General features: G+C 42.8%; 1 protein-coding gene across 2 annotated transcripts; it reads left to right on the top strand.

Annotated features, from left to right (window-relative positions):
- Window positions 1–5,740: 5,740 nt before the first annotated feature.
- Window positions 5,741–12,082, top strand: LOC135522684 (holocytochrome c-type synthase). Of its 2 annotated transcripts, none has more exons than XM_064949185.1 (7): window positions 5,741–5,850; window positions 6,249–6,422; window positions 6,918–7,093; window positions 8,462–8,610; window positions 10,192–10,311; window positions 10,585–10,671; window positions 10,843–12,082. In XM_064949185.1, exons 2-7 carry the CDS (start codon window positions 6,284–6,286, stop codon window positions 11,039–11,041), a joined length of 870 nt encoding a protein of 289 aa, XP_064805257.1. In that variant the 5' UTR covers window positions 5,741–5,850; window positions 6,249–6,283; the 3' UTR covers window positions 11,042–12,082. The 2 variants fall into 2 exon arrangements, with proteins under 2 accessions (XP_064805257.1, XP_064805256.1); XM_064949184.1 differs by having other exon boundaries at window positions 6,915–7,093.
- Window positions 12,083–12,488: the final 406 nt, after the last annotated feature.

Here is a 12,488-nt window from a genome sequence, read left to right as displayed (position 1 = left end):
GTTCAAATGTTCATAAATTACCAGCATGGTCAAATAATAATAATCACAGTATTTGTCGAAGGTGCAGCAAGTCAGCACATCAGGAGTAAATGTCAGTTGGCTTTTCATAGCCGATCATTAAGAGTATCTCTACCACTCCTGCTGTCTCTAGAGAGTTGAAACAGCAGGTCTGGGGCAGGTAGCACGTCCGGTGAACAGTTCAAGATTCAATAGCCGCAGGCAGAACAGTTGAAACTGGAGCAGCGGCACGGACAGGTGGACTGGGGACAGCAAGGAGTCATCATGCCAGGTAGTCCTGAGGCATGGTCTGAGGGCTCAGGTCCTCCGAGAGAGAGAAAGAAAGAGAGAAAGAAAGAGAGAATTAGAGATAGCATACTGGATAAGACAGGGGAAGTACTCCAGATATAACAAACTGACCCTAGCCCCCCGACACATAAACTACTGCAGCATAAATACTGGAGGCTGAGACTGGAGGGGTCAGGAGACACTGTGGCCCCATCCGATGATACCCCCGGACAGGGCCAAACAGGAAGGACATAACCCCACCCACTCTGCCAAAGCACAGCCCCCACACCACTAGAGGGATAGCTTCAACCACCAACTTACCATCCTGAGACCCACAAAGCCCACAAAGATCTTCGCCACTGCAAAACCCAAGGGGTGCGCCAGCCCAGACAGGAAGATCACATCAGTGACTCAACCCACTCAAGTGACGCACCCCTCCTAGGGACGGCATGAAAGAGCACCAGTAAGCCAGTGACTCAGCCCCTGTAATAGGGTTAGAGGCAGTGGAAAGAGGGGAACCGGCCAGGCAGAGACAGCAAGGGCGGTTCGTTGCTCCAGAGCCTTTCCATTCACATTCACACTCCTGGGCCAGACTACACTCAATCATATGACCCACTGAAGAGATGAGTCTTCAGAAAAGACTTAAAGGTTGAGACCGAGTTTGCGTCTCTCACATGGGTAGGCAGACCATTCCATAAAAATGGAGCTCTATAGGAGAAAGCCCTGCCTCCAGCTGTTTGCTTAGAAATTCTAGGGACAATTAGGAGGCCTGCGTCTTGTGACCGTAGCGTACGTGGAGGTATGTACGGCCGGACCAAATCAGAGAGATAGGTAGGAGCAAGCCCATGTAATGCCTTGTAGGTTAGCAGTAAACCTTGTAATCAGCCCTTGCCTTGACAGGAAGCCAGTGTAGGGGAGGCTAGCACTGGAGTAATATTTCACATTTTTTGGTTCTCGTCAGGATTCTAGCAGCCGTATTTAGCACTAACTGAAGTTTATTTAGTGCTTTATCCGGGTAACCGGAAAGTAGAGCATTGCAGTAATCTAACCTAGAAGTAACAAAAGCATTGATTAATTTTTCTGCATCATTTTTGGACAGAAAGTTTCTGATTTTTGCAATGTTACATAGATGGGAAAAAGCTGTCCTTGAAACAGTCTTGATATGTTCGTCAAAAGAGAGATCAGGGTCCAGAGTAACGCTGAGGTCCTTCACAGTTTTATTTGAGACGACTGTACAACCATTAAGATTAATTGTCAGATTCAACAGAAGGTCTCTTTGTTCCTTGGGACCTAGAACAAGCATCTCTGTTTTGTCCGAGTTTAAAAGTAGAACGTTTCCAGCCATCCACTTCCTTATGTCTCTATGTGTATGCTTTGATTGGTTAATGCTTGGTTAAGGCTTTGGATGCTTCAAAATACAGTTACACTTACCATTGGTTCCAACCCGTCGTGCTTCGGGGTTGAGACTCCCGCCTAAATATGTATCAAGGTCCAGGCTCGAAACTCCCACCAAGATGAAGCTATCTGACTGGCACAGTCAAGCGTGGACTGTCAGTCTCAGATCTGGTGGCCTTGGTCAAGTGAGGACCAGTAGCCACAGGAGGTTGGCCGGAGCAGAATCAGAGGAATGGTATCAAATACATAAAACACGCGTTTTATAGTGACAGGTCACGTTGGTACAGTAAGTGTGTGCTGTGACTGTAAACATCTTGGACATTAATAAGCAACTCAATCACATTGTGTGAAGAGGAAGGAGTTCCCATAGGTCAGTGACAATCCATTTCAAAAATGAAAGAGAACAATTGATTTGATTACAAACCAGGTTGTTTGTGTACTGGATGCTGATTGGCTGAAAGCAGTGGTATATCAGTCAATACCACAGGGTATGAGTAAAATGACATGTTTACTGTTCTTATTATGTTGGTAACCAGTTTATAATAGCAATAAGGACCCTTATTAATAATTAAAGCCTGAAGAGGTGTGGTATATGGCCAATATACCACCAGTAAGGGCTGTATCCAGGCACTCCTCATTGCTTTCTGCATAAGAATAGCCCTTAGCTGTTGTATTTTAGCCATATACCACACCTCCTCTGGCTTTAATTATAATTTACTAAACCATCTTTGGTAGGACTACTATTTCGCAAACAAATCCCCTTGCATCCTAAATAACTACTCAATATTATTTATCAATTAGTCAGTTAGTCACAATTTACCCATGATACACCACGGTTTTGACGCTCACAAATATGGGCTATGACTTTGTGGCTGGACATCCTGAGGGGTTTATGCTGATTGTACAGCCAGACTGTGACAGCCAGATAAGTGGTGTCCCTTGAGAAGGCAAGAACAAGATGTTTGTAAGGAGAAGTGCAGTATTATCATAAGGAGACATATACTTGGAATACAAAGGAAGAGGCAGAGGAGATCTCAGAGAGAGAGGGAGGAAGAGAGTGAGCTTGAGTCGGTTAAAAATTGCGGGAAAAGGGGAGATGGTTTGTTAAAGAAGAATGGTAGAAAGTGTAAGCAGAGTGAGCTGAAGACAGGTGGAGAAATGGAAGGGAATGAGGTCGAAGTATCGGAGGTGGTAGTTGTGGTGAAGTTCTCTGAGGCCGAGGCTTGCACCCAGGGTCAGGATGAAGATGAGTCTGTGACAGTAGGAGTGAAGTTTTTGGAAAAAGTGGATCCTTGCCTTTTGGCTGATCGCTTTGTGGTTTCAGGGTGGGTGAAAACAGAGTTGGGTGCTGTGGAATCGGTGAAAGTAACCGGAAGTGGTCTGGTGATAATTGATTGTGTCCCTGCTGGTCAGAGGGAGATGGTGCCCCGCGTTAAACGAATGGGGGCAAGACATTTAAAAAATGTTGCTCTCAAGAAAAGGGTGCAATTGAAAGTTGTGATTACTGGGGTAGCAGTAAATGTGTAAGTTGACCAACTGAAGGGTAAGATTCCCGGTGTTTGTGATGCTCGTCATTTGGTGCGACGCAGACAGGGTGCTGTGAGTGGTGAATCATAGTCATTGTCTGTTTTTTTGAGTTTTGATGTTGAGTCTTTGCCCGACAAAGTGATGTTAGGATATATATAGTTGAAGTCGGAAGTTTACATACACCTTAGCCAAATATATTTAAACTCAGTTTTTCACATGACGTTTAATCCTAGTAAAAATTACCTGTCTTAGCTCAGTTAGGATCACCACTTTATTTTAAGAATGTGAAATGTCAATCTAATAGTAGAGAGAACAATTTATTTCAGCTTTTATTTATTTCATCACATTCCCAGTGGGTCAGAAGTTTACATACACTCAATCAGTACTTAGTAGCACTGCCTTTAATTGTTTAACTTGGGTCAATAGTTTTGGATAGCCTTCCACAAGCTTCCCACAATAAATTGGGTGAGTTTTGGCCCGTTCCTCCTGACAGAGCTGGTGTAACTGAGTCAGGTGTGTAGGCCTCCTCGCTCACACGTTCTTATTCAGTTCTACCCACAAATTTTCTATGGGATTAAGGTCAGGGCTTTGTGATGGCCACTCCAATACCTTGACTTTGCCACAACTTTGGAAGTATGCTTGGGGTCATTGTCCATTTGGAAGACCCATTTGCGACCAACCTTTAACTTCCTGACTGATGACTTGAGATGTTGCTTCAATATATCCATATAATTTTACTCCTTCAAGATGCCATCTATTTTGGGAAGTGCACCAGTCCCTCCTGCAGCAAAGCACCCCCACAACATGATGCTGCCACCCCCATGCTTCACGCTTCACGGTTGGGATGGTGTTCTTCGGCTTGCAAGCCTCCCCATTTTCCCTCCAAACAGAACGACAGTCATTATGGCCAAACAGTTCTATTATTGTTTCATCAGACCAGAGGACATTTCTCCAAAAAGTACAATCTTTGCCACCATGTGCAGTTACAAACCGTAGTCTGGCTTTTTTATGGAGGTTTTGGAGCAGTGGCTTCTTCCTTGCTGAGCGGCCTTTCAGGTTATGTCCATATAGGACTCGTTTTACTGTGGATATATATACTTTGTACCTGTTTCCTCCAGCATCTTCACAAGGTCCTCTGCTGTTGTTCTGGGATTGATGTGCATTTTTCACTCTAAAGTACGATCATCTCAAGGACACAGAACGCGTCTCCTTCCTGAGCGGTATGATGGCTGCGTGGGTCCATGGTGTTAATACTTGCGTACTATTGTTTGTACAGAAGAACGTGATACCTTCAGGCGTTTAGAAATTGCTCCCAAGGATGAACCAGACTTGTGGAGGTCTACAATTGTTTTTCTGAGGTCTTGGCTGATTTCTTTTGATTTCCCATGATGTCAAGCAAAGGGGCACTGAGTTTAAAGGAAGGCCTTGAAATACATCCACAGGTACACCTCCAATTGACTCAAATGATGTCAATCAGCCTAACAGAAGCTTCTAATGCCATGACATCATTTTCTGGAATTTTCCAAGTGTTTAAAGGCACAGTCAACTTAGCGTATGTAAACATCTGACCCACTGGAATTGTGATAAGTGAAATAGTCTGTCTGTAAACAATTGTTGGAAAAATCACTTGTGTCATGCACAAAGTAGATGTCCTAACTGACTTGCCAAAACTATAGTTTGTTAACAAGAAATTTGTGAAGTGGTTAAAAAAACGAGTTTTAAAGACTTCAACTGTAAGTTATCATGTATGAGCTTTTGTGCCGAATACATTACGTTGTTACGGGTGTCAAGCTTATAGGCATGTAGCAGCAGTGTGTAGGAGGGAGGTTCCTTGATGTGAGAAGTGTGCAGAAGGGCATGAGACAAAGGAATGTGTAGCATTGGGGAAAGTAGTGGTATGTGTTAATTGTCGGGGTGTCCATGGGGCAGGGAATCAGAAATGTCCTTTGCGAGAGAGGCAGGTTGAGGTTTCCAGGGTCAGAGTAGTGCAGAATATGCTGATGCAGTGAAGAAATTAGAGGAAGATGGGTCAAGGGGGAGGTATCTTGAGAGGAGTGGCGTGAGTAGTAGATCTGTACCAGTACAGAGGGATAGGCCAACAACAGATATATTTATTTGCATTTTTAGCAATGGTTATCAACTCTACTGCAAGGATGGAACGTAAGTCGCGGAAAATTGAAGTTGTGGTGGCAGGTGCAGAGAGGTATTTGAGTGTTCAAGACCTGACATCAGAAGAGGTACAGTGTGTGTTAAGTGGTGGTGTCCCATCCTTTCAGGTTGTTGGCCTGAGGTAGGACTAAATAGATTTAAATAGTGGAGTAGGGTGGTGTTAATCTGTTTTTCTTTTTTTTTTTGTGAATGTAGTGTTCGATTGTAGGGTATTTAAAAAATAATAATAATAATTCAAGCAACGTTTAAAACGTATAAGGGAGTTGTACTCCAGACTAGTAGGTGGCAGTAATGTAACATTTATTGGATGCCAACCGCCGTTAAACCTCACCGAAGAAGAAGACGTACTGTTTCACAACTGCGGAGCAACACAGCAACCGATTGAACAACAAATGTGCCAAGTACATTGCATTGTGGGAAACGTATCCGCACGTTGACATTGGTGATACAGCGCCAGTGATTTCAAGGACCCAGGTAGGTGATTTGATGTTGGAAATTGTTCTTATGACTCTTTATGTTGATCAGATTGGTAAACTATACAGTGGGGACATATCCGATGGTGTGATACGCTTTGTTTTCAGTAACATTACATCTATTTCTTAACACATAATTGAAGTAGTGCTAGCTAGCAGCTAATGCTAGCTTATAGGTATGTAACTGAATTACACTATTTTGTAACAAGTTCGGTTTTTTCTAGCTAGCGACATAACTGCATTTGCTGGCGTAGCTAGTTAGATCCTTTCTCCAGACTAGCTATCATTTATGAGACAGAAAAATAGCTGCTAGTAAACTACTGTACTATCAAGAAGCATTTTGGCTGACTAGACTGATTCAGCTAACTAACTAAACGTCTGACCACTTTTGTCCTCTAGCCCATCTTTCTGGACAAGGACAGGTCAGTTCAGAAATGGGTGCCACTATGTCCAGTCCTGCTCCACCCACAGTCAAGGCCGAATCTATGATGGCCTCTCCCCCTCCTGCGTTTGTTGGCGGCGTGGCCCCACCACAGGGCTGTCCTATGCACCAGGCACAGGAACCAGTCAAAGGTAGGCTCTATCTCCGTTTCATCACCAGGACCGATAGCTTGCCGGTCTATATCGCTTTTTCTTGAGTTTTTTCCTGAGCTTTGCTTACCATGTACTATTGTTAGTAGGGTAAATCCATTTTAAATCATACACTTTTTCATAGCACCTCTTTTGATTTGATTGAAACTTTCCATATATATTTGCCCAATGTAGAAGCGCTCAGAGGTGACTTTTTGGACCTGAATGCCAAAACCTTCAAAAGATAAAGCTTCTCCAAAGTATATAGTGTACAATTTGTAATCTGTGTAGTGATTGATTGTGTTGGTTGATCTTTGTTGTGTCTGACCGGTTGTGGTAACAATTCCCCTCTCTGAGGATGATAGAGGATGTATCTATCACGTGGAGCTTTTCTCTTTGGGGAAGGAGTTATGTGACCCACTTGACAAAGAACAACTCCTGTTCCTATTCCCTGGATCAGTGTTCTAACTTTTGTTTTGCCATAAATGCCCTCAGCAGTTGCCCCTCCATCAGAGTGCCCCATGCACCAGGCTACTGCTGCTGCCCCTACAGAAGAGAAGCTTGCTGCTGCAGCAGGGCCAGTGCACCAGGACCGGGCCTATGAGTTTGTGGCGTGTCCTATGAAGGCAGCAGCAGCCGGACAAGGCCAGACTGACATTGACCCCACTAACATGGTCAGTATGATGATAATGCGTGTACATGTTCCATGTTATGGACTTGCTTCCATTCAGCCATAAGTGCATTAATGAGGTCGGGCACTGATTTGGGCAATTACGCCTGGCTCGCAGTCGGGTTTCCAATTCGTCCCAAAGGTGTTTGATGGGGTTGAGGTCAGGGCTCTGTGCAGGGAGTCAAGTTCTTTCAGACCGATCTCGACAAACCATTTCTGTATGGACCTCGCTTTGTGCATGGGGGCATTGTCGTGCTGAAACAAGAAAGAGCCTTCCCCAACTGTTGCCACAAAGTTGGAAGCACAGAATCGTCATTATATGCTGTAGTGTTAAGATTTTCCTTCACTGGAACTAAAGGGCCTAGACCGAACCATGAAAAACAGCCACAGACCATTATTCCTCCTCCACCAAACTTTACAATTAACGCCGTGCTTTTGCGCTGGTAGCGTTCTTCTGGCATTCACTAAACCCAGATTTGTCTTTTGGACTGCCAGATGGTGAAGTGTGATTCATAACTCCAGAGAATGCGTTTACACTGCTCCAGAGGCCAATGGTGGCAAGCTTTACACAACACCAGCCAACAAATTGCATTGTGTGTGGTGATCTTAGGCTTGTGTGTGTGTCTGCTCGGCCATGGAAACCCATTGACTATCCCGACGAAGTTGTTGTGCTGACGTTGTTTCCCGGGGCAGTTTGGAACTCGGTAGTGAGTGTTGCAACTGAGGACAGACCATTTTTATGCACTACGCACTTCAGCACTTGGCGGCCCCGTTTTGTGAGCTTGTGTGGCATACCACTTCGCGGCTGAGCCGTTGTTGCTCCTAGACGTTTCCACTTCGCAGTAACAGCACTTACAGTTAGTTGACCAGGGCAGAAATTTGACGAACTGACTTGTTGGAAAAATGGTATCCTATGACTGTGCCATGTTGAAACTCACTGAGCTCTTCAGTATAGGCCATTCTCTACCTGTCAGCACCGGGTGTGGATGAAATAGCCAAATCCACTAATTTGAAGTGTTGTCTACATACTTTTGAAGTGTAGCTCTCTAAGAGGAAAACTGCCATTTTACTACCAAATTTGGAAATTGCACATTCTGCATGCTACTATTACAACTCTCACCAGCAGTAAGTTGAAAGCCCGACTGAGTTGATTTACATTTTTTGGTCGGGACCTGCAGTCACCCCGTTCTGGGGCAGTATGGCTGCTGTAGATCATATGTTTATGTTTTTCTCTCACTGTGATTTCAGCTGATTTGGTTGGTTGATAGGTGCTCAACTAGAGTAGTGAATGGAAAAGTGACTTTATAAAAGTTGATGAATAGACCAAGGTTAAACATGTTGGCTAATGTTATTATCATCCTGTTCTGTCCAGATGCCCCCACCCAACCAGGTCCCTGCCCCAGACCAGCCCTTCCTTCTACCAGTGAACCGAGAGGAGTCTAAGATCCCGCGGGCTGGAACAGGCAAGAACTGGGTCTACCCCTCGGAACAGATGTTCTGGAACGCCATGCTCAGAAAGGGGTAAGGATACCCTAACTTTTGCTACAAAAATGTAGTTTTACAAAGGCTACAATTGAGCAGATCTTGTTTCCTGAAAATGGTGGAATAGTAAGCTGTAAAATATAGGCTGGGCTATTGAAGTGCTGTGTCTTGACTCTCTCTGCGAACACATTGTAATTGTGAGGTGTTTTGGGCTGACTTTTTATTTTGTCTTATTTAGTAGACATGCAAATACTCGTTATACGTAACACTGCTTTCCAGAAGCAGGAGACAACGCTGTACTGCACTGTCCTTTAGTGCTGAGCATTTAGGGCTTTTTGCAGTCGTTTTGGTTCGACCTAATACAAATTATCACAGGTTTCGGTTATTTTTTAACATTAAATGCATTGTGGGTTGAATACTGTAACATAGAATAAAACCATTTTTAAAAGTCACATGATGGTAGTGACTGCCCATTACTGCTTATAAGGCATACTTTTATTAACCATTTATTCACATTACTTTACTTAAATAAATATTTCAGTTGTTGTGTATCTTACATTTGACTGTTATTCAATTCCAAGTCATCATCTCCTCTCTATAGAGCTGCTGTCTGACAAAATCACTATTTTGTAGTTCAACTTAAATAAGGCATACTTTTATGACTGCTGAAAACCAACTATAAATCACTTAGATTTTGTATTTTCAGGTAGAGATGCCTTGCGAAGAAACAGCTGCTCTCTATATCACCTCACCATTGCACATGCTTCTCTCTTCCATAGCAGGCGTAAAAGAAACAGACCAGACAAGTAGATGCGCAGTGTATTATGGTCATTGGACTAGTAACCGAAAGGTTGCAAGTTCAAATCCCAGAGTTGACAAGGTACAAATCTGTCGTTCTGCCCCTGAACAGGCAGTTAACCCATTGTTCCTAGGCTGTCATTGAAAATAAGAATTTGTTCTTAACTGACTTGCCTAGTTAAATGAAGGTAAAATATATATATTTTTTAGTTAGTTTAATGCATAAAATGTGACAATTATGTCTAATATTGGCCTGTTGGAAACTACAACTCCCTACTACATCGCACAGTTCAGACTGGTCTGATTTATCTCTAGAGAAACTGCTTTGTGCGCATTGAGCTCACAGAAAAGAAATTATGAGTTTAAAAACTGAAAAATAACTGCAATTTAAGTTAATCACTCAGCACTTCTGTCCTTTAAAGATGCACTATGCAAAAATTCGCCATTTCACTTCCTGGTTGCTAAAATTCTAATAGTTCGCCTAATTTCAGTTTGTATAGTGTAGAGAATCATTTTACCATCTAAACTGCTGTGAAGTATCCATTCCATAACCTAAATGGTTGTATTTTCAGCTTTTTGAAGCTGGTGTACAAAACCGAAAGCATGAGGCGCAAAAACTAAACCTGAGAGTGGGAAACAAAGAAATGGCGCACATAGGACAGATATACTGCTTCTTAGACTTGCTTTCAATGAGAGTGACAGATCTAAAACTCATATTTCTATGTGAATTTAGTTGGGTCACCCACAAAGTTACATATTGCAGCTTTAAAACAGCAGAAAGGTTCCATTTCTCACCAGCCGTGTTAACCTCTTCATCACCAGGTGGCGCTGGAAGGAAGATGAGCTGGGTCAGCAGGACATGTCCAACATCATAAAGATCCACAACACCAACAACGAGCAAGCATGGCAGGAGATTCTTAAGTGGGAGGCCCTCCATGCTGGGTGAGTAGAAAAAATACCAAACAGTTTCAGAGCCACTATATCAAGTATTTAGTTAATCATGGATTTAGTTATTCATAGTTGGTCATAGTTAATACTTAAGCTAATCATGGATTACATCATTTTAGAGGCTTTCCAGACTGACACATCAATTACCTGTCTGGCCCCCAGATCCAGAAGCACCTCTTTTACTTTGTTACAAAATGTTTGTTTTTTTAAATGGGGGAAAGAAATGTAAAAAATGGACCTGTTCCCCACTGACATGTTACTTTTTAGGGAATGTCCATGCGGTCCATCCCTGAAACGGTTTGGTGGCAAAGCGAAGGAGTTCTCCCCAAGGGCTCGAATGCGTCACTGGATGGGGTGAGAGTTTTTATTTTATTTTTTACTTTAAAATGTTTGTGCAAGAAGTTATTTGTACAGAGTACATTCTGAATTGAAGCCTTAACATGATATGCTCATTTAAAAGTGGCTTGATATGCTTACACAGTTCCTTTCACAGTATAATGTATTTACGTAAATGTGTTTCTACAGATATGAATTGCCGTTTGACCGTCATGACTGGATCGTGGACCGCTGTGGGAAGGAAGTCCGCTACGTGATCGACTACTACGACGGAGAGATCAACAAGGACACCTATGAGTTCTCCATCCTGGACGTGCGCCCTGCTTTTGACTCTATAGGTGCAGTCTGGGACCGGATGAAGGTGGCCTGGTGGCGCTGGACCTCGTAAGCAGCAAGCAAAACACTGTAAAACAAGGTTTTACATTCTTCATTTCGATACTGAGAAGTTACAAAAACGACAACAACAACCCCAAGAGACCCATTCGAAACTGCAGTAAATGCTTCATCACATGACTGTAATATACCAGATTCTCCATCATAATCCTATTGATTTCACATTTGATTTCACTGTTTGTGGTGTTTTGAGGTGTTTCGGTTCTAGATTCTTCTAGTGTAGTTTAAATGCCACACATTATCCAGCGAGGGTGAGTGGCTTGCTTTAAGGGTTCGCTGGAGGTATGGTGCTTTGGTTCTATCCTCTCAGCCTTTCTAATATTGGTATAATTGCACAGAGAATGATTTGCTATAGCTAAATGCGATGGAGATGGATGGGCAACCCAGCAGGGATGTTGACCTTTAAACCAGACCAACTGCAGGATCCCCCCCCCCCCTTCTATTTCCAGACTTTTTAGTTTAGATAATATGCCCTGTTTGTTTTGGTGGTCAAATATTAAAAACTTCCGTTGAGTATTTCTAAAACAAAATAAGATGACCAAACCACTATCATTACATCTGTCTGGGCTTAATATACTGTAGAGCTTTGCAACATAGTGGGCTGTTTTTATTTATTTGGATCATGCTTTCAAACCTCATACTTTTCAGTTGTGTTTGTCACTTACTGTCTATTAAAGTGAAAGTAAAACCGTAGTCAGCTAAGTCTTTTTAAATAGATGCTTTTAGACTATTCTGTGGTCAAACCTTTGAGTGTACTGCATTTAGCTTTTGTCTCAAGATACCCTTCCTGGTTTTGTAGTGATCAGGTACACGTAGGCCTATTCAGAATTGTAGCTAGTTCTCTTTCTCTCTGTTCTATCTAGTTGTATAGCCATGTCGAATTTCCCCGTCGCCTACTGTGGGAAGCTATGCTGATTGATTGTATTTATTGTCTGTGAGGTTAATTTCTGTGTGTACAGCTGCTTGTTTTCTAAAATTATTTTATTCCTGATTATCCAAACTACCATTAAACTTGGTACTATTGGCTCTGAAACCATTTGGTCTCTATCTTGTCAGTTGTATTTTCAGCACCATCTTCTGGTTTAGTGATACAACTGTAGCTGGGCTATATGAACTGCAGATGGCGCCATATCTCCAGGATATATCTCCTGGAAATATCACTCCCATTTCTCGAGGACCTGCTTTGCACGCCAGGGCTCATTACGAGCCAGCCCAAAGGTCGGTGAATTTAAGTGTGGGTCACAGTGTGATGAACGTGAAAGAAAGGCACATGGTTTTTAAAAAGGAGATCTAAAGTAATTCAATCTCACCTGAAACCTTTTTTTACATTCAAAACCTTTTTTTTTACTAGGCGAGTCAGTTAAGCACAAAATTGTATTTACAATGACAGCCTACTGGAGAACAGTGGGTTAACTGCCTTGTTCAGGGGCAAAACAACATAT

The sequence above is a fragment of the Oncorhynchus masou genome, chromosome 30 (assembly GCF_036934945.1).
Source record: "Oncorhynchus masou masou isolate Uvic2021 chromosome 30, UVic_Omas_1.1, whole genome shotgun sequence".
NCBI lineage: Eukaryota > Metazoa > Chordata > Actinopteri > Salmoniformes > Salmonidae > Oncorhynchus > Oncorhynchus masou.
Note: the sequence above shows the minus strand (reverse complement) of the source record. Positions and strands in the feature narration are given on the sequence as shown.